The sequence below is a fragment of the Coenobita brevimanus genome, chromosome 90 (genome assembly GCF_032717465.1).
Source record: "Coenobita brevimanus isolate Jiangsu-jjx chromosome 90, ASM3271746v2, whole genome shotgun sequence".
Taxonomy (NCBI): domain Eukaryota; kingdom Metazoa; phylum Arthropoda; class Malacostraca; order Decapoda; family Coenobitidae; genus Coenobita; species Coenobita brevimanus.
In genome coordinates, this window is record NC_137043.1 from 26,648,606 (window position 1) to 26,671,039 (window position 22,434).

The 22,434-nt window shown below is 45.3% G+C and overlaps 2 protein-coding genes across 2 annotated transcripts in view; both read right to left on the minus strand.

The window, feature by feature from the left end:
• The window catches only part of LOC145411646 (sepiapterin reductase-like), a 35,268-nt gene extending 28,238 nt beyond the window's left edge, over window positions 1–7,030 (minus strand). Inside the window, exon 1 of the mRNA XM_080281652.1 lies at window positions 6,875–7,030. Within this exon, the coding sequence (XP_080137778.1) occupies window positions 6,875–7,030 (156 nt within the window). The remainder of the gene's footprint in view (window positions 1–6,874) is intronic.
• LOC145411694 (uncharacterized) overlaps window positions 6,423–22,434 on the minus strand; it is a 186,842-nt gene continuing 170,830 nt past the window's right edge. Inside the window, exon 8 of the mRNA XM_080281710.1 lies at window positions 6,423–21,387. Within this exon, the coding sequence (XP_080137836.1) occupies window positions 7,457–21,387 (13,931 nt within the window). The 3' untranslated portion in view covers window positions 6,423–7,456. The remainder of the gene's footprint in view (window positions 21,388–22,434) is intronic.

Below are 22,434 nucleotides of genomic sequence, written 5' to 3' on the forward strand. Positions count from 1 at the left end.
TGTTGGTTGTTTTTCTGACCTCGAAGACTTACTATGTGTCAGCTTACATCATCTCAGTTTTTCAAGCTAGCTTCACTAGCAAGTGTCAGAACAGTTGTACAATTCAGGGTCCAAATGAAGGCAGTTAGACTGAATACCGGTGTATATATATATATATATATATATATATATATATATATATATATATATATATATATATATATATATATATATATATATATATATATATATATATATATATATATATATATATATATATATATATATATATATATATATATATATATATATATATATATATATATATATATATATATATATATATATATATATATATATATGTAGGATCCTTTACTCTGGAGTAAGTCTGACTCCCGACACGGTCTGTTGCTCAATCGCCATTGAGGATTAAAGGCCGTTTTTTTTTATAGTTCTTTTCATAATGATGTCGAGGGAGATATCGAGTTGAGCCAGCGTCTAGTAAAAGCCGGCTCAGGCAAAACTTTTTCAGTGTTTCAGCAACACAGAGAGTAGGCCAGCATACTCTCCAATAAAGGTTTCTTTAACTGTCAGCACCAAACTACAGGCACATTACTCACTACACTTTCTATTCAAAATTAACCAAAATGGCTTCGTTTAACCAAGCCCCAGAGTCCCCGGGAGGAGGGGGGGCACCATAATGCCTCCACCATCCGCCCTTCTCCCGGTGACGACCCAGCGAGATGCCTGGAACCACTGTCTGACTCACTTCTTCATTTCTGTAACATTCGCGGCCTTTCTTCCAACTTTCCCTCTGTTGAGCACCACCTCTCCTCTAAACCTCACTTGCTCTTCCTAACTGAGTTTCATTTGTCCGAGGTAACTGATAGCAAACCCTCCTCTGTATCCTCCTACTTTCTTCATACTCATTTCTAAGCCTAAGGTGGCTGTTGCGTATATGTATGCAACGGCTTATCTTGCTCTAATGTTCCTGAACTTGATTCTTCTGAATTCTCTACTCTCTGGCTTCGGCTTTCCTGTCGTTCTGTGACTAAATATATCTGTGCTGTTTACTTATCCCCTAATTCTAGTGACTGAAAAATTCTTCGACTGTCTTCTGTGATGGAACATATCTTGTCCATTTCTCCTTTTTCTGAAATCTCCATTTTAGGAGATTTCAATGTTCACCACCACCTTTGGCTCTCCTCTCCTTTCACTGATCCACCTGTTGAACAAGCTTACATTCTTTTCTATCCTTAATGACCTAGAGCAGCTTATACAACACCCTACCCGTATCTGTGACCGTCTTGGGGAGAGGTCCACCATAAATGACCTCTTCCTTACAACTAATTCTTCTGCTTACGCTGTAAATCTTTCCTCTCCGTTGGGCTCCTCCGATCATAACCGTATATATCACCTTAACCTGTCTTATTGCTCCAGTACGGCCTGTGGACCCTCCAAAGAAATGTTGGCTGTGGGATTTTGGAGCTGCTAATTGGGAAGTCCTCAGGCAGTACTTCTTTGATTTTCCCAGGAATGATTATTGCTTCCATTGCCGAGAGCCATCTGATTGTGCCATGTATATTATGGAGGTTATTCTCTCGGGCATGGAAGCATACATTACATTCCCTTTCTCATATCCTTTGACTAATGCAAAAAAAACTTGGTTTATTCACACTTGTTCTGCTGTCCACAACAAGGAGAAGGCCTACAAAAGGTATCTGAGCCAAACCACCCTTGAATCTCATCTTTTTCATGTTTCTGCCCGGAATCGTGCTAAGTCTGTTCTTCACTCTGCTAAAAATAATGTTATCCATGCTAAATACTCTGAACTCTCTAACTCAAATTCTTTCCACTCCTTCTGGCACCTTACCAAAAACCTTTCTAATAACTTTACATCATCATCCTTCCCTCCTCTTTTCCAGTCTGATGGCTTTGTAGCTATTTCTTCTACTGACAAAGCAGAACTCTTTGCTGAGACTTTCTCCTCCAGTTCCACCTTCGATGATTCCGGTGCTGTCCCTCCTTCTCTTCCCTCCTCTTACTTCCTAATGGCTGACATTAAAATATCTTCAATTGATGTATTTTCTACCATCACTGGCCTCAGTACCAACAAGGCATATGGGCCTGATGGGGTCCCTCCTGTTGTCCTCAAGAACTGTGCTTCTGTGCTTACACCCTGCCTAGGTAAACTCTTTTGTCTTTGTCTATCAACTTGCACCTTTCCTTCTTGCCGGAAGTTTGCTCTCATTCAGCTTGTCCCAAAGAAGGGTGACCATTCCCAACCCTGTAGCTATCTCCCAATTGCTTTAACATCCTGTACAGTATTTCAAAAGTTTTTGAGTCAGTTCTTAACAAAAATGTTAAAACATCTTTCCTATCACAACCTTCTTTCTGGCCGTCAGTATGGGTTCCGCCAGGGATGCTCCACTGGCGATCTCACCTACTTTTCAGACTCCTGGTCATCCTCCTTTCGGGACTTTGGCGAAAGCTTTGCCATTGCACTTGACATCTCAAAGGTTTTCAGTCGAGTCTGGCATTAATCCTTAATTTACATACTACCTTCTTACGGTTTCTTTCCTTCACCTCTAGCTTCCTTTCTGGTTGATCTATAGCTTCTGTTGTAGACGGCCACCATTCTTCTCCTAGAGCTCTCAGTAGTAGTGTTCCTCAGGGCTCTGTCTTGTCACCAGCTCTCTTCCTTTTATTCATGAATGACCTAATACGTTGATGACTCCACCCTTCATCTTTGAATTATCTTCCTGCAGAGTTCATCACACCAGTTGTTTCAACAAACAAGGGATGAGGCTATGGCACACCTAAAATCTGACTTGGCTCATACGGTATCTCTTATTGGAATGAAAATAACCTTGTTTTTATTGCATCATAAACAAAGTTCTTTCAATTATCTACTCGACAAAATCTTCCACAGGAGTACCCTCTAACTTTTAACAATATCCAGCTCAATCCTGCATCATCATTAAACATAAATGAGGTTTCATTTCCTCGGAATTTATCTTGGAAAGAACATATTACCTATCTTGTAAAATCTGCTTCCAAGAGATTGGGTATGCTAAGCCAACTCTGTACCTTCTTTACCCTTGCACAGTTGTTGACTTTATACGCGGGTTTTATTCGCCCCTGTGTAGAGTACAACTCTCATGTGTGGGGAGGCTCTCCACACATAGCTCTTCTCAACAGGGTGGAGTCAAAGGCTTTCGTCTCATTAACTCTTCCCTTATTGGCTCCCATCAACTTATGTTTCTTCGCCTCACTGTTGCATCTTTATCTCTTTTCTATCGCTGCTTCAGTGGTCACTGCTCCTCTGAACTGTCTGCTTGCATCCCTCCACCACTACGGCAGGCGCGTTGCACCCATCTAGCAATAAACTCTCATCCCTTTTCTGTCCAGTTTTCTAATGCAAGAGTTAACCATAACTCCTAGTCCATTATGCATGCAACAGGTCAACTCTGGAACTGTCTCCCTCTGTTTTTCCTGCTGCCTATGATCTCCAGTCTTTCAAACACAGTGTGTACAGGCATCTCGAAATGAATGGATCTTGAATTTGGCTCTCTGTTATCTTGTTTCTGTTTTCTCCTGGAGGGAACAAGTTGCAGGCCCCTGGCCATTTGTTCCTTCTTGCTTGCATAAGAAGAAAAAAATAATGCGAGAGGAACACTTTCCAGCTGAGCCTTTACGATTATCCTGTTTCGTGTGGTTCCACCATACCAATATAGTCAGTTAATGACTGGCTTCTAGCTCACGGCAAAGAAGTGTTTCTTTGAAGATGGAAAATTATTGTAGTATTGGCTGTGCCATGAATTGCGCTTTGGCCAGTTGACTGGCGAAAGTGGAAGCTTGGAAATGTGCATATGTGATGCAGTGCATGTAGCCAGTCAAGAATGGCTTAAATAGTGAATATTCTCGAGACGTGTTTTTGGTCACGATGGCCGTATATGTGAAAATTGTTTTGTTGGAGACACACACACACACACACACACACACACACACACACACACACACACATATATATATATATATATATATATATATATATATATATATATATATATAAACAAGTAGATAGATAAATAGATATAGACTAGATGGATATACTGTACGGTACCGTGTACAAACAGGACACTTGGTATATTGACTCTGCAGCACCCTAGACCATTCTAGTTGCTTCTCCCGTGACCTAAGTGACCACGCTGAAGCTATGAATTATTCTGTGAATGTCCATGTACGAGTCCTTCACCGTTGTTGCTATGCTTTGCCCAGCGGTTGTAGCTTACAGTGTGCCTCCCACGCTAAATATTTTGAGAAGGCAGGCAAGATACACCGTAACTGTTGTCACACGAAGCGAGAAAGCTTAAGAAGAATGCTTTACTTCCCTCTCAGACAAGTCACCGATCAGCAACGCCCACACAGCTCTTTGTTCCTAAGTAGACCATGTCAGTCTCTGTGAGTTGCCGCGATATCTCATTCAAATGCATATAAATCAAAGGAACTGTCATGGGAATAAGAAAAGCACGGGCACCATTGGCGACTACAGATTTTTTCTTTTTTTTTTTTTATAGGTTTTGCTTTAGTGGGGCTTCGTGGGAGCAAGGAGTAGCTGAGGTGACCTGAGCGCGGAAAAGGACAATAATTGGCTTCAAAATGAATGAAGTACTAAGGGGGTTGAGAGGATTTTTGGGATTTAAGTTCCTACAGTGGTGCTACACGCCACTGGGCAGTATCATTGGTAACTCAGGCATCCGAGAGAGCAAGATCCCTAGCGTCCTTAAAGGTCACAGTCTTCAGAAACTGGTATCAACAGCCGCATCTACTGCATCGAGGGGCATGGTCCAAGGTTGATTCCCCTCTAGTAGAAGCTCAGACACTACCATCAGCAATATCAGCAGCAGCAGTGTTCCAAACGTAGGAAGAAGCTATTGGAGTACAGTACCGGTACATGAGGATCCCACACAACCGTAATCACATCCATTCATAACTCTAAACCCACATAAGGAATTGTTTCTAAGTTGTCTGTGTAGCTGTATGCTTGTGTGTGTCAATGGATTTTTGTTTACTGAAGTGTATTTCTTTTACCAACAGTATATTACATCTATATTACGGTTTGATTATAAACCTTTTATTTGTTTGCTTGTATTTATCATTTTTTTGTTCTTCACTCAGCACAACTTCAAGTTCTAGATCACATATAAAAAAATAATTACCCGGTTCTAATTAAGTTTCTTTGTAAATAAAGGCTCCAGTTAGAAAGTTGCAGAAGATAGGTACTTAAGCATACCAAGAGAAACAAGCAAGCTCTTTATTTCAGTGCTCGGTAACTGTAATATCACAATAGGGACCACAACATAACAGATACTCAATAGCTACATCTCATTTGAAGAAGGCGCTGAAGCTGGATGAGGGTGAGCGTGCAAAGTTTGTGGACATCGATGGTGGGCTACTAGACGTGGCCTTTCACCAATCACCATTCAGCTATACTGTGATTCTACCATATATCGGCTACATAAGAAAAACGTGACCCACCTTTTAGATATTCGTAGTGTATAAGGAGGGTAAAGGTAGTCATAAATACTCAAGAATAATTATCTTTAAACATTTTTTTCCACAAAACTGAAGTTGTGATTATAGTTGGACATCTTCGACTATGGATGATGAAACACACCGCTGATAATATTTTTTTTTTAACAGAAGGAAATACTTGTTACTTAGACGAAGGAACTGGCAGAGGCTGAACTGATTTACCTCCGTTATCGCTGTTTATGAATTTAGCAAGGAATATGACAGCCTTTGTTGAGTGCTGTCTGAATTGTAGTTATTTAAATCTTAGTACTTTCTGAGATATTCTGCAACTATTTCATCATGCATTAGCAATTAGTCCTTATCAGCTCTATGCATATAACGTGAAAGCTTGACTATACTCTGCTAAACTACGCTTGCTGTGTTGTCTCGGCAGTGCTTGTGTAAGGGTGAGGGTGGTGGTTCAGAAGGTGGGGCTACGTAGGCTACTAGGTTTATTATTTTGTGTGTGACCACTGGCTTATAAACGTCAGCTCCAATGAATACACTCATACTTTCACACACAGGTATACACAGATTCACAGCCTACATTCACACACACACACACACACACACACACACACACACACACACACACACACACACACACACACACACACACTAAATAATGATGATGTAAGCAATAGTGGTGGTGTATAAAAATGTGTAGGTGCATAATTTCACTAGAATTATTTAGTTATATGATAAAGAATGTGAAGGAAGCAGTTTGAACAAGTGAATATCTGTGTACACTTGTATAATGGTGCATTGATATATATTTCAAAACACATATCATCATGGCATAACTTCATTCCCTTCCTTTATGTTCATCATCCCCAGGGCACATATTAATGAAGACTCAGGGTCAATAAATTTCTTCCATTTATTGCCTAGTCTGAAGCTTGGGTCTTTCACCCATATAAAGTCACCAGCAAGGGGGATAGAGGGTCCTGACCCCCCAACCTCCTCCTTGTATATGGCACCAACAGTTCTCAAGCCTGACTCACTGTAGCCAAGCCCGTCAAAATAAAATTTATATATATATCGCTATGTATATAAATGTTAAAGAATCTTTGATATACCTTAGGTGGTATAGATACTCTCGTATATAAAGCTAGTAAATAAACATTATCTTTGCTCGGTATTTGCCAAGCTGTTTATAATAGTTAGAAAATACACACTGACACACACAGACACAAAAAAAAAAAAAAGGTTTCGTGAGAAACTTTCGTACAAAATGATAAACTAGTACATTATTATAAGACCAGATAACCCTCCTAGCATACATTAAATGCACTGCTGCGAATGGCAGGTAACTAACACAACCAAGCACCTTTGAGAAGCATGTAGCTCCCTTGTCAGGATGTGGGGAGCTGGGGCGAGCTGGGGCACAGGCTGAGTCAGCAATGTAAGGCCTGTGCCATTGTGCCGTCTGTGGCCGTCTGTCCTGGGCTGAAAGTGCCGAGGACAGAGGCATGCTGGGGAGGGGAGAGTGGATGCTTTGCCTTCTCGTCCTCTCCCTCATACACCTAACCCTACAACCTTAAGCTGTATGAATATTCTTTCCTTCAGTCGCCATGAATGTTGAAGCAAATATTATTATTACAAATATTCATTGTTTTGATTAGAAAAAAGTACAATCCTTATATCGGCTAATACAAAAATAAGAAGAGTTTGTAAGGTAATATACTCTATAATAGCTACGTTCAGTTACTCATTGTGGTCGGATGAGGCCAGACTAATTTAATGTTCCTAGTCTGGTAGGTTGAGCTTATCATCACAGTCAGTAATAGTAGGTAAAGCCGAGACTGGCAGATGTGGCAGAGTGTCGGCATCACAGGTTAATATGAGCATTATTCTCAACTGCTAAACTACCACAATTGCCCTGATTAACCAGTATGCCTTACTCTACCACGGGCATATAAAATTTGTGGTCCTTAGTGGCGGTGGTTGGCGAAGGCTTGTAGCTTGAGGCGCGAGTCTCAAGCAGTGAGGCAGGGCACGGAGTCACAATTTGCCACTCACCACGGCGTGTGATTGTCGCATCCCTCCAGGGGTCATACTCAGAGTGGAAAGTGATTGATGAGGAATTGCCACGGCCTCGTACAACACGCTGCTCAGTTGTACGTGCACTGGTAGTAGTGGACGAGGAACGACGCTGCTCGCTGTGCTGCTGATGCTGGTGATGTGCTGACCATTTTCGGTACTCTTCCTGTGTCCCTCCTGCCACGTGAGTTGAGTGGCTGCCTCCACCTACCACTTGCGTTATATCTGCCTTGCTACCACCTCGTAGATCCAGTGCGTCAGCCTGCCTTAATGAGGATGCCATCTCCTTAGTTGAGGTTGATGTCTCTTGTTTGGCATCGAGACTGATCTGACTGCTTGAAGTGGACTTCTGTGCAGCACTTGAACGAGTCCTGGTTTCTGTCATGCTGGTGTCTTCAGCTAGTGAGAAAGAGGACTGATTGTGGCGGCCGCGACCTGTAGGGGTTGTGGCAGGTTGGGGAGATGTTGCTTTAGTGGTATGGCTGGTGGATGTGGAGGCTCCTTTGACTTCTGAAGTGCTAGAAGATTGCATTTTGGCCTCAGCTGAGGAGATCTTGCGCTCTTCGGAAGTTTTAACACTGGTGGCCCTAGACTCAGCACGGGATGCAGATTTACTTTCACGAGACTCTTTGGTGATGACTCGAGTCACTTTTCGACCATCAGCAGTGTAAGACTCTACTGTCCTTACATCCTTGTGAGTGGCACTATCAGTCTTATCCGATTTTGCCTGATGCATTGAACTAGATTCTTCCGATTTTCTGGTCACAGATTCTTCCCCGGACTTGACAACAACAGTGTCATGGCGGCTTCTGCTGCCGGCTGCCATAGCTGCCACATCGACGGTTTTTTGCACCTCTGCCTTGCCATTAACGAGGCTACTGCTTTCCCTCCTTGATGCTGTGAATTCACCCTCTAGTTTCAAGTTGTCCTCATGTTTTGATGGCGAGAACCTCTCCCCTTTGGTTGGCGAGGTACGGCGTCGACCTTCAAAATCACCTTCCATCTTCAGATTATCTGGGTAACGTTTCTGTGGCAGACGATCCCCAGCTCCAGGACTTCCTCTTGCACGCCCCTCAAAGTCTCCTTCTTGTCTAAGATTATCTGGATATCGCTTCTGTGGCAGTCGGTCACCTGCCCCAGGACTGCCACGCTGACGACCTTCAAAGTCTCCTTCTGGATGCAGATTGTCTGGATATCTCTTCTGTGGGAGTCTGTCACCAGTTCCTGGGCTGTCTTGGCTGCGTCCATCCATATCACCCTCCATTTTCAAATTATCAGGGTACCTCTTCTGGGGCTGACGCTCTCCTTTGCCTGGTGATCCTTTCCTTCGACCTTCAAAGTCACCTTCCATTTTCAGGTGGTCATCATATTTATAAGGTGGCAGTCGCTCCCCAACACCTGGTAAATCTTTAGGTCTGCCTTCAAACTTTCCTTCTACAGATAGGTTATCTTTTGGCTTTTTCACATCTGCACGATCACCTTTGATGGGACTGACATTAGGTGAAGGACCATAGAAATCTCCTTCTACTTTAAGATTATCAGTGTGTTTCTTGATTTCTGCTCGTTCGCCTCTCACCTTAAACGTATCAGTTCTCTTGACTCCATCCTTGGCAGGAGTGCTTGTTCTCTGGAAACTTTCAAATTTACCTTCCATCTTTAGATTATCCTCATGTTTCCTGATCTCTGCTCGCTCACCCTTGAAGGTGGCAGCAGATTTTTTCCTTCCCTCAAAGGTACCTTCCATTTTAAGGTGATCTTCATGCTTCTTAACCTCCGCTCTTTGACCCTTAAGGACAGTCGTAGTTTCCCTAGTCACCTCCATTCTTCCCTCCATCTTCAGATTGTCCTCATGCTTTTTAATTTCTGCTCTCTCACCCTTGACAGCTGCTACTTTTCTAGTACCGTCGAACTCACCTTCCTGTCGTAGATTGTCCTTTGGTTTCTTTATATCTGCTCGTTCACCTTTTGCAACTAAAGATGATTTCCTTCTTCCCTCAAACTTGCCCTCCATTTTCAGTGAATCCTCATGTTTCTTGACTGACGCCCTTTCACCTTTGAGAACAGTGGTCTTTTTATCCACAGTGAGGTCACCTTCCATTTTGAGATTGTCTTTGTGCTTCTTTATTTGCGCTCTCTCACCCTTAGCAACCACTGTCTTCTCTTTGCCCTCAAATTCACCTACAGTCTTCAGGTGATCTGCATGTTTCTTTATCTCTGCCCTTTCCCCTCGAGTTGCCATTTCTTTCTTCGTGATTAACATATCACCTTCCATCCTTAGGGAATCTTCATGCTTGCTGATCTCTGCTCTTTCCCCTCGCACTGCTGCCTCCTCTCTGATAAATGTCATATCTCCTTCCATGTGGAGATTATCAGCGTGACGTTTTATCTCAGCACGCTCTCCTTTAGTCACTGATAATTTCTCCCGGCCTTCAAAGCTTCCCTCCATCCTGAGTGTGTCTTCATGTTTCTTAATAGTGGCTCTCTCTCCTTGCAGAGGGTGCTCTTGAGGTTTACCTTCAAAAACTCCTTCCATTTTTAGGTTGTCCTTATGCTTCTTGACCTCAGCTCTGACCCCCTTATGAATCTTGTATTCGTCTTTCTGTAGGGTGTCAAGATGGTATTTGCCCTCAATGGTAAGGTTGTCTTCATGTCGAACAGTTTGTGCTCTCTCAGTCAGATGAAGTTGGTAATCATCATTGAACTGCGTCTTGCCAACAAACTCACCTTCCTGCCTTAAGTTATCAGAACGGCGAACAACATCACTTCGAACTCCTTTCACAACTGGGTAATCATAATGAGTGCTAGATTGCCCCTCCCATTCACCTTCCATGTGTAGATTGTCATCATGCCGTGTAATCTTTGCACGATCTCCATGTAAGTGAACTTCATCTCTGGGACGACCAACAAAGTCGCCCTGAGGTTTTAAGTGATCTGGATGCTTCTTAACTGGTGCCCTTTCTCCACGAGGAACCTCTTCCGGTGTGGGAGCATAAAAGTCCCCAGTCATATGTAGATTATCTGGATGTCTGGCAACAGGGGCCCTTTCACCATAAGGAGCATCTCCACGGGGTTTGCCCTCAAAATCTCCAACCATTTTCAGATTGTCTGGATGTTTCTTTACAGGGGCACGATCTCCACGAGGAGCTTCTCCTGGCTTTGGTGCATAAAAGTCTCCATCCATCCGAAGATTGTCTGGGTGCTTAGCAACTGGGGCCCTCTCACCGTAAGGAGCATCTTCACGAGGCTTTCCTTCAAAATCTCCAACCATTTGTAGGTTATCCAGATGTTTCTTGACTGGAGCACGTTCTCCACGAGGAACTTCGCCAGGTGTAGGAGCATAGAAGTCTCCATCCATTCGGAGATTATCTGGATGTTTAGCGACTGGGGCCCTCTCACCATAAGGAGCATCTTCTCGTGGCTTGCCCTCAAAGTCTCCAGCCATTTTCAGATTATCTGGGTGTTTCTTTACAGGAGCACGATCTCCTCGAGGAGCTTCTCCAGGCTTTGGTGCATAAAAGTCTCCATCCATTCGTAGGTTGTCTGGATGCTTAGCGACTGGGGCCCTCTCGCCATATGGAATCTCTTCACGAGGTTTGCCTTCAAATTCACCTGTCATCCGTAAGTTATCAGGATGTCTCTTTACAGGAGCACGCTCTCCATGTGGAGCCTCTCCCGGCATTGGGGCATAGAATTCTCCTGTCATCTGAAGGTTATCTGCATGTTTCTTGACAGTGGCTCTCTCCCCAACCGTGACCTGCTCATATTCCTTGCCAATAAATTCTCCTTCCATTCGAAGGTTGTCCGTATGTTTCTTAACAGATGCTCTTTCACCGATGGTAACTTGTTCATATTCTTTGCCAATGAATTCTCCCTCCATGCGAAGGTTGTCTTCACGGCGAACCACGTCCACTCGTTCACCTTTGACCACTTTGTATTCCTCATCTTTACCCCTGAATTCTCCAGTCATTTGCAGATTATCCTTGTGACGTTTGACAGTAGCTCTCTCACCTTTAGGAACCTCAGTAGGTGATGGAGCATAAAACTCACCATCCATTTGTAGATTATCTGGGTGTTTGGTGACTGGAGCCCTCTCTGCATACGGAGCCTTTTCATGTGGCTTACCCTCAAAGTCTCCAGCCATCTTGAGGTTGTCTGGATGTTTCTTGACTGGAGCACGTTCTCCACGTGGTGCTTCTCCAGGCTTTGGTGCATAAAAATCTCCATCCATACGCAGATTATCTGGGTGTTTGGTGACTGGAGCCCTTTCAGCATAGGGAGCGTCTTCCCGTGGCTTGCCTTCGAAGTCTCCAACCATTTTCAGGTTATCAGGGTGTTTCTTTGTTGGAGCACGTTCTCCACGAGGAATCTCTCCAGGTGTTGGGGCGTAGAAATCGCCTGTCATGCGGAGATTGTCTGGGTGTTTTGTGACTGGTGCTCTCTCAGCATAGGGAGCCTCTTCATGAGGTTTGCCTTCAAATTCTCCAGCCATACGTAGGTTATCCAGATGTTTCTTAATGGGAGCACGTTCTCCACGAGGAGCTTCTCCAGGCTTTGGTGCGTAAAAGTCTCCATCCATTCGTAGGTTGTCTGGGTGCTTAGTGACTGGGGCCCTCTCGCCATATGGAACATCTTCACGAGGTTTGCCTTCAAATTCACCAGTCATCCGTAAGTTATCAGGATGTCTCTTTACAGGAGCACGCTCTCCATGTGGAGCCTCTCCCGGCATTGGAGCATAGAATTCTCCTGTCATCTGAAGGTTATCTGCATGTTTCTTGACAGTGGCTCTCTCCCCAACCGTGACCTTCTCATATTCCTTGCCAATAAATTCTCCTTCCATTCGAAGGTTGTCCGTATGTTTCTTAACAGATGCTCTTTCACCGATGGTAACTTGTTCATATTCTTTGCCAATGAATTCTCCCTCCATGCGAAGGTTGTCCTCACGGCGAACAACATCCACTCGCTCACCTTTGACCACTTTGTATTCCTCTTCTTTGCCCCTGAATTCTCCAGTCATTTGCAGATTATCCTTGTGACGTTTGACAGTAGCTCTCTCACCTTTAGGAACCTCAGTAGGAGATGGTGCATAAAAATCTCCATCCATACGCAGATTATCTGGGTGTTTGGTGACTGGAGCCCTCTCTGCATACGGAGCCTTTTCATGTGGCTTACCCTCAAAGTCTCCAGCCATCTTGAGGTTGTCTGGATGTTTCTTGACTGGAGCGCGCTCTCCACGTGGTGCTTCTCCAGGCTTTGGTGCATAAAAATCTCCATCCATACGCAGATTATCTGGGTGTTTGGTGACTGGAGCTCTTTCAGCATAGGGGGCGTCTTCCCGTGGCTTGCCTTCGAAGTCTCCAACCATTTTCAGGTTATCAGGGTGTTTCTTTGTTGGAGCACGTTCTCCACGAGGAATCTCTCCAGGTGTTGGGGCGTAGAAATCGCCTGTCATGCGGAGATTGTCTGGGTGTTTTGTGACTGGTGCTCTCTCAGCATAGGGAGCCTCTTCATGAGGTTTGCCTTCAAATTCTCCAGCCATACGTAGGTTATCTGGGTGTTTCTTGACGGGAGCACGCTCTCCACGAGGAGCTTCTCCAGGCTTTGGTGCGTAAAAGTCTCCATCCATTCGCAGGTTGTCTGGGTGCTTGGTAACTGGGGCCCTGACAGCATAAGGAGCCTCTTCATGAGGTTTGCCTTCAAAATCACCAGCCATGCGCAGATTATCAGGGTGCTTCTTGACCGGAGCACGTTCTCCACGAGGAGCTTCTCCAGGTGTTGGGGCATAGAAGTCACCATCCATTCGCAGATTGTCAGGGTGTTTGGTGACTGGGGTTCTCTCGGCGTATGGAGCATCTTCACGTGGTTTGCCTTCAAATTCTCCTGCCATCTGTAAGTTATCAGGATGTTTCTTTATTGGGGCACGTTCTCCACGTGGTGCATCTCCTGGTGTTGGTGCATAGAAATCTCCTGTCATGCGAAGGTTGTCCGGATGCTTTTTGACTGGAGCCCTTTCAGCATAGGGAGCCTCTTCATGAGGTTTACCCTCAAAGTCTCCAGCCATGCGTAGGTTATCTGGATGTTTTTTGACTGGTGCACGTTCTCCACGAGGAACCTCTCCTGGTTTTGGTGCATAGAAATCTCCATCCATTCGTAGATTGTCTGGGTGTCTTGTGACTGGTGCCCTTTCTGCGTAGGGAGCTTGTTCACGTGGTTTGCCTTCAAATTCTCCACCCATCTGTAAGTTATCTGGATGTCTTTTTACAGGGGCACGTTCTCCACGTGGAGCCTCTCCTGGTGTTGGAGCATAGAATTCTCCTGTCATCTGGAGATTATCTGCATGTTTCTTGACAGTGGCTCTCTCCCCAACCGTGACCTGCTCATATTCCTTGCCAATAAATTCTCCTTCCATTCGAAGGTTGTCCGTATGTTTCTTAACAGATGCTCTTTCACCGATGGTAACTTGTTCATATTCTTTGCCAATGAATTCTCCCTCCATGCGAAGGTTGTCTTCACGGCGAACCACATCCACTCGCTCACCTTTGACCACTTTGTATTCCTCTTCTTTGCCCCTGAATTCTCCAGTCATTTGCAGATTATCCTTGTGACGTTTGACAGTAGCTCTCTCACCTTTAGGAACCTGAGTAGGAGATGGTGCATAAAACTCACCATCCATTTGTAGATTATCTGGGTGTTTGGTGACTGGAGCCCTCTCTGCATACGGAGCCTTTTCATGTGGCTTACCTTCGAAGTCTCCAGCCATCTTGAGGTTGTCTGGATGTTTCTTGACTGGAGCACGCTCTCCACGTGGTGCTTCTCCAGGCTTTGGTGCATAAAAATCTCCATCCATACGCAGATTATCTGGGTGTTTGGTGACTGGAGCCCTTTCAGCATAGGGGGCGTCTTCCCGTGGCTTGCCTTCGAAGTCTCCAACCATTTTCAGGTTATCAGGGTGTTTCTTTGTTGGAGCACGTTCTCCACGAGGAATCTCTCCAGGTGTTGGGGCATAGAAATCGCCTGTCATGCGGAGATTGTCTGGGTGTTTTGTGACTGGTGCTCTCTCAGCATAGGGAGCCTCTTCATGAGGTTTGCCTTCAAATTCTCCAGCCATACGTAGGTTATCTGGGTGTTTCTTGACAGGAGCACGCTCTCCACGAGGAGCTTCTCCAGGCTTTGGTGCGTAAAAGTCTCCATCCATTCGCAGGTTGTCTGGGTGCTTGGTAACTGGGGCCCTGACAGCATAAGGAGCCTCTTCATGAGGTTTGCCTTCAAATTCACCAGCCATGCGTAGATTATCAGGATGCTTCTTGACCGGAGCACGTTCTCCACGAGGAGCTTCTCCAGGTGTTGGAGCATAGAAGTCACCATCCATTCGCAGATTGTCAGGGTGTTTGGTGACTGGGGCTCTCTTGGCGTATGGAGCATCTTCACGTGGTTTGCCTTCAAATTCTCCTGCCATCTGTAAGTTATCAGGATGTTTCTTTATTGGGGCACGTTCTCCACGTGGTGCATCTCCTGGTGTTGGTGCATAGAAATCTCCTGTCATGCGAAGGTTGTCCGGATGCTTTTTGACTGGAGCCCTTTCAGCATAGGGAGCCTCTTCATGAGGTTTACCCTCAAAGTCTCCAGCCATGCGTAGGTTATCTGGATGTTTTTTGACTGGTGCACGTTCTCCACGAGGAACCTCTCCTGGTTTGGGAGCATAGAAATCTCCATCCATTCGTAGATTGTCTGGGTGTCTTGTGACTGGGGCCCTTTCTGCGTAAGGAGCTTGTTCACGTGGTTTGCCTTCAAAGTCTCCAACCATTTGCAAATTGTCAGGATGTTTCTTTGTCGGGGCACGTTCTCCACGGGGAATTTCATCAGGTGTTGGGGCATAGAAATCTCCCGTCATGCGAAGGTTGTCTGGGTGCTTTTTGACTGGAGCCCTCTCAGCATAAGGAGCTTCTTCGTGAGGTTTGCCTTCAAATTCCCCAGCCATGCGTAGGTTATCTGGATGTTTCTTGACTGGTGCACGTTCTCCACGAGGAGCATCTCCCGGTTTTGGAGCATAAAAGTCTCCATCCATTCGCAGGTTGTCTGGGTGCTTGGTGACTGGGGCCCTGACAGCATAAGGAGCTTCTTCATGAGGTTTGCCTTCAAAGTCGCCAGTCATGCGTAGGTTATCTGGATGTTTCTTGACAGGAGCACGTTCTCCACGAGGAGCCTCTCCAGGCTTCGGTGCATAGAAGTCTCCATCCATTTTCAAATTATCCGGATGCTTGGTGACTGGAGCTCTCTGGGCATAAGGAGCCTCTTCAATAGGTTTACCTTCAAATTCTCCAGCCATAATCAGATTATCTGGGTGTCTCTTTACAGGAGCACGCTCTCCACGTGGAGCCTCTCCTGGTGTTGGAGCATAGAATTCTCCTGTCATCTGAAGGTTATCTGCATGTTTCTTGACAGTGGCTCTCTCCCCAACCGTGACCTTCTCATATTCCTTGCCAATAAATTCTCCTTCCATTCGAAGGTTGTCTGTATGTTTCTTAACAGATGCTCTTTCACCGATGGTAACTTGTTCATATTCTTTGCCAATGAATTCTCCCTCCATGCGAAGGTTGTCTTCACGGCGAACCACGTCCACACGTTCACCTTTGACCACTTTGTATTCCTCTTCTTTGCCCCTGAATTCTCCAGTCATTTGCAGATTATCCTTATGACGCTTGACAGTAGCTCTCTCACCTTTAGGAACCTCAGTAGGAGATGGAGCATAAAACTCACCATCCATTTGTAGATTATCTGGGTGTTTGGTGACTGGAGCCCTCTCTGCATACGGAGCCTTTTCATGTGGCTTACCTTCGAAGTCTCCAGCCATCTTGAGGTTGTCTGGATGTTTCTTGACTGGAGCACGCTCTCCACGTGGTGCTTCTCCAGGCTTTGGTGCATAAAAATCTCCATCCATACGCAGATTATCTGGGTGTTTGGTGACTGGAGCCCTTTCAGCATAGGGGGCGTCTTCCCGTGGCTTGCCTTCGAAGTCTCCAACCATTTTCAGGTTATCAGGGTGTTTCTTTGTTGGAGCACGTTCTCCACGAGGAATCTCTCCAGGTGTTGGGGCATAGAAATCGCCTGTCATGCGGAGATTGTCTGGGTGTTTTGTGACTGGTGCTCTCTCAGCATAGGGAGCCTCTTCATGAGGTTTGCCTTCAAATTCTCCAGCCATACGTAGGTTATCTGGGTGTTTCTTGACAGGAGCACGCTCTCCACGAGGAGCTTCTCCAGGCTTTGGTGCGTAAAAGTCTCCATCCATTCGCAGGTTGTCTGGGTGCTTGGTAACTGGGGCCCTGACAGCATAAGGAGCCTCTTCATGAGGTTTGCCTTCAAAATCACCAGCCATGCGCAGATTATCAGGGTGCTTCTTGACCGGAGCACGTTCTCCACGAGGAGCTTCTCCAGGTGTTGGAGCATAGAAGTCACCATCCATTCGCAGATTGTCAGGGTGTTTGGTGACTGGGGCTCTCTTGGCATATGGAGCATCTTCACGTGGTTTGCCTTCAAATTCTCCTGCCATCTGTAAGTTATCAGGATGTTTCTTTATTGGGGCACGTTCTCCACGTGGTGCATCTCCTGGTGTTGGTGCATAGAAATCTCCTGTCATGCGAAGGTTGTCCGGATGCTTTTTGACTGGAGCCCTTTCAGCATAGGGAGCCTCTTCATGAGGTTTACCCTCAAAGTCTCCAGCCATGCGTAGGTTATCTGGATGTTTTTTGACTGGTGCACGTTCTCCACGAGGAACCTCTCCTGGTTTGGGAGCATAGAAATCTCCATCCATTCGTAGATTGTCTGGGTGTCTTGTGACTGGTGCCCTTTCTGCGTAGGGAGCTTGTTCACGTGGTTTGCCTTCAAAGTCTCCATCCATTTGCAAATTGTCAGGATGTTTCTTTGTCGGGGCACGTTCTCCACGGGGAATTTCATCAGGTGTTGGGGCATAGAAATCTCCCGTCATGCGAAGGTTGTCTGGGTGCTTTTTGACTGGAGCCCTCTCAGCATAAGGAGCTTCTTCGTGAGGTTTGCCTTCAAATTCCCCAGCCATGCGTAAATTATCTGGATGTTTCTTGACTGGTGCACGTTCTCCACGAGGAGCATCTCCCGGTTTTGGAGCATAAAAGTCTCCATCCATTCGCAGGTTGTCTGGGTGCTTGGTGACTGGGGCCCTGACAGCATAAGGAGCTTCTTCATGAGGTTTGCCTTCAAAGTCGCCAGTCATGCGTAGGTTATCTGGATGTTTCTTGACAGGAGCACGTTCTCCACGTGGAGCCTCTCCAGGCTTCGGTGCATAGAAGTCTCCATCCATTTTCAAATTATCCGGATGCTTGGTGACTGGAGCTCTCTGGGCATAAGGAGCCTCCTCAATAGGTTTACCTTCAAATTCTCCAGCCATAATCAGATTATCTGGATGTCTCTTTACAGGAGCACGCTCTCCACGTGGAGCCTCTCCTGGTGTTGGAGCATAGAATTCTCCTGTCATCTGAAGGTTATCTGCATGTTTCTTGACAGTGGCTCTCTCCCCAACCGTGACCTGCTCATATTCCTTGCCAATAAATTCTCCTTCCATTCGAAGGTTGTCCGTATGTTTCTTAACAGATGCTCTTTCACCGATGGTAACTTGTTCATATTCTTTGCCAATGAATTCTCCCTCCATGCGAAGGTTGTCTTCACGGCGAACCACGTCCACTCGTTCACCTTTGACCACTTTGTATTCCTCATCTTTACCCCTGAATTCTCCAGTCATTTGCAGATTATCCTTATGACGCTTGACAGTAGCTCTCTCACCTTTAGGAACCTCAGTAGGAGATGGAGCATAAAACTCACCATCCATTTGTAGATTATCTGGGTGTTTGGTGACTGGAGCCCTCTCTGCATACGGAGCCTTTTCATGTGGCTTACCTTCGAAGTCTCCAGCCATCTTGAGGTTGTCTGGATGTTTCTTGACTGGAGCACGCTCTCCACGTGGTGCTTCTCCAGGCTTTGGTGCATAAAAATCTCCATCCATACGCAGATTATCTGGGTGTTTGGTGACTGGAGCCCTTTCAGCATAGGGAGTCTCCTCATGAGGTTTACCTTGAAATTCTCCAGCCATGCGGAGGTTATCAGGGTGCTTCTTTACCGGTGCACGTTCTCCACGAGGAGCCTCTCCAGGTGTTGGGGCATAGAAGTCACCTGTCATGCGAAGGTTGTCTGGATGCTTTGCGACTGGGGCCCTTTCAGCGTGTGGAGCTTTTTCGTGAGGTTTGCCTTGAAATTCCCCGACCATGTGGAGGTTGTCTGGATGTTTCTTTACTGGTGCACGTTCTCCACGAGGAACCTCTCCAGGTTTCGGTGCATAGAATTCTCCATCCATTCGCAGGTTGTCTGGGTGCTTGGGGACTCGAGCCCTTTCACCATGAGGAGCCTCTTCATGAGGTTTGCCTTCGAAATCTCCAGTCATGATAAGATTATCTGGGTGTCTCTTGGTCGAAGCACGCTCTCCACGTGGAACTTCGCCTGGTTTTGGGGCATAGAATTCGCCTGTCATCTGAAGGTTGTCTGTATGTTTTTTGACAGTGGCCCTTTCACCAACTGTAACTTGTTCATATTCCTTGCCAGTGAATTCTCCCTCCATTCGAAGGTTGTCCGTATGTTTCTTGACAGATGCTCTTTCACCGATGGTAACTTGTTCATATTCTTTGCCGGTAAATTCACCTTCCATATGTAGATTGTCTTGACGCCGAACAACATCTGCTCTTTCCCCTCGAACAACCCTGTATTCTTCTTCTTTGCCTCTAAATTCACCTGTCATTTGTAAGTTGTCCTTGTGACGTTTGACAATAGCCCGCTCACCTTTGGGGACCTCTTCAGGTTTGGGAGCATAGAATTCTCCATCCATATGAAGATTATCTGTGTGCTTTCTGATAGCTGCACGCTCACCAACCGTTACCTCCTCGTATTCTTTTCCAATGAATTCACCCTCCATTCGCAGGTTGTCATCCCGCCGCACTATCTCCATCCTCTCCCCTCGTACAACCCTGTAGTCCTCTTCTTTAGCTTGGAAGTCTCCTGTCATGCGTAGATTATCTGGATGCCTTTTAATTGGTGCCCTCTCCCCATAAGGAGCATCTTCCTTAGGTTTGCCTACAAAATCTCCAGAAAGTTTGATGTTGTCAGGGTATTTCTTCATTGGTTCTCTTACTCCTTTTGGTGCATCTTGTGTCTCAGGCACTATGAAATCACCTTGCATACGAAGATTGTCCTCATGCCGCACTACTTGTGCCCTTTCACCCCTGGTCACATGGTATTCTTCTTCCTTCCCAGTAAAGGTTCCCTCCATATGCAAAGAATCCTTGTGCTTTTTAATTTCAGCTCTCTCACCTCTGTAAACAACCTGCTCCTTTCTCTCCACGTTGAAATCACCTTCCATATGTAACTGATCCTCATGACGAATTAATTTTGCTCTATCACCTTTCAGTGGTACCTCACCGTTCTGTTTCCCTTCAAAATCTCCCTGCAGTTTGAGGTTGTCTGGATGTTTCTTGATTGGTGCCCGCTCTCCCTTGGTTGGACTCTTGCTTCTCTCTCGAATATCCAGATTACCTTCCATTTTCAAGTTGTCAGGGTGCTTCTTAATCGCAGCCCTGTCCCCTTTAGGAGCTGCCTGTTTTGGTTTTCCTTCAAAATCACCCTCTACTTTGAGGTTATCTGGGTGCCTTTTGGTTTTTGCACGCTCTCCCTTGACTGGACTTCGTCCTCGAGGTGTGGCTTCAAAGTCACCCTCCATCTTCAGATTGTCTGGGTGCTTTTTGACAGCTGCTCGTTCGCCTTTTGGAGGAGATTCTGGTGATCGGCCCAAAAAGTCTCCTTCCACCTTCAAATTATCTGGGTGCTTCTTGGTGGCTGCACGTTCTCCCTTTGTAGGACTCTTGCTTCGTTCCATCCCTTGGAAGTTCCCTTCCATCTTTAGATTATCAGCTTGTCGTTTTGGCATGGCTCGTTCTCCTTTAACTGGACTGCGACTTCTTGACCTGCCAACAAATTCTCCCTCCATGCGCAGGTTATCTGGATACCTCTTGATCCCCTCTCTGTCAGGTAGTGGAACCCCCTCAGCCGTTGGTATTTCAAAATCTCCAGTCATCTTTAGGTTGTCAGGGTAGCGCTTTATCGCAGCTCGCTCAGCGGTAGGGGCGTCTTCAGCTGGTTTCCCTTCAAAATCACCTTCAAGTCGTAGGTTGTCTGGGTATTTTTTCATGGGAGCTCTCTCACCTGCTGGGGCCCCATCAGTTGGTTTTCCCTCGAATGGCCCTTCAAGCTTCAGGTTGTCTGGATGGCGTTTTGAAGGGGCCCTCTCTCCTATGAGGGGTTGAGTCTCTCTTGGTTTGCCCTCAAATATACCTTCCATCTTGAGGTTGTCTTCATGACGTGTGACGTGACTTCTCTCTGTGCTCTCATACGCCTGGTACTCCTCACTTGACCTATTCATGTACATCTCCCCTTCCAGTTTGGTCCAGGTTTTTTTCCTTTGGAGTTTTGGCCTTTCACCAGACCTCTCAGTGTATTCCGTGTGTGATGAAGATTTCATGGATTCCATCTCACCCTCTATCTTTATGTTATCCTCGTGAATCACTCGTTCTGAGTGCCTGATAGCTGAATGCTTATGGAAACTTTCTTTGCTGGATGTTACGCTAGTAAACTCCCCGTCCATCTTCAGGGAATCTTGGTATTGCTTGATTTCAGCTCGTTCTCCTTGGACAACATTGTAGTGGTTCTTGTGAGTGCTGACACCTGTAAGAAGACAGTACTGTGAGTTTATTATATAATAAGGCAAAGCCCATAAGTGCTTCTCATTGCTAAATTTCGTGACATAACTGTATGAGCTTACTATGGAATACATTTATGGTTGGAAGCATTATGTAGATTAAATCTGACTTCTAAACAAAATATATTCCACTTTGGAGGATATTGGCTTCAGTTTGAGTTAAAACAGGGAAATAGTTTAGAGAAAACGTTGAGTGACAGCTTTGAGTGAAAACTGCTTATCTGAGGAATAGAACCAAACAGAGGTGGTGGATAGGGAAAAAAAGAAAAGAAAAATAAGAAGGAACGTGTTAATTTATTAGGAGTTTTGGGCTGTATGCCAGACAGAGTAAAAGTTTGAACTGAAGACTGTTATAAGTATACTTGAAGTAGTTTCTGTTAAGTCTAAGAATGGATTTGATACTATTCCATGCAGACATATCAGTTCGTGAGATTCAGAATTAGGTTGGCAGTATCATTAAGTCACACCACTGGGAAGAGCAATAAAGCATATGTGGTTATTTGAAGTTTTTCTGGCACACTGTAAGAAGAGTAATCATTATGAAAATCACAAGTAACTAGAACTCTGTAACTGTCCTGAGGACAGTCACTAGGCTCGACCTACTGTTTAATACAATGACCTTGGTCCAATTGGGGAGATTTGGATATTTTTTGTATCAGCAATTGCACATACCAAGACATATAACCCGCGCAATTCAGATTCCTTGCGCAGGTCCCATTGAAATCTCCAGTAGACACAAGCAACTTATCTCGTTCACAACTTAATACTGATATAACACTTTCTGACATGCCCTTCCACTGTGCATAAAGGATTTGGATTTTTTTTTCTATCAGCAATGGCCCATGCCAGAACACATAACCTGGGCCCTTCAGATTCCTCGTGCAGTCTCTGGTTCTCCTGGAATTGTCACGAGACTCTGAGGCTGGAATAGCAATAATACCAGCAAATATAATAGTCTCCACCTATGTAACAAGTGGAGAGTAATAATACTGTAGTAGTTGCATTGATGTATG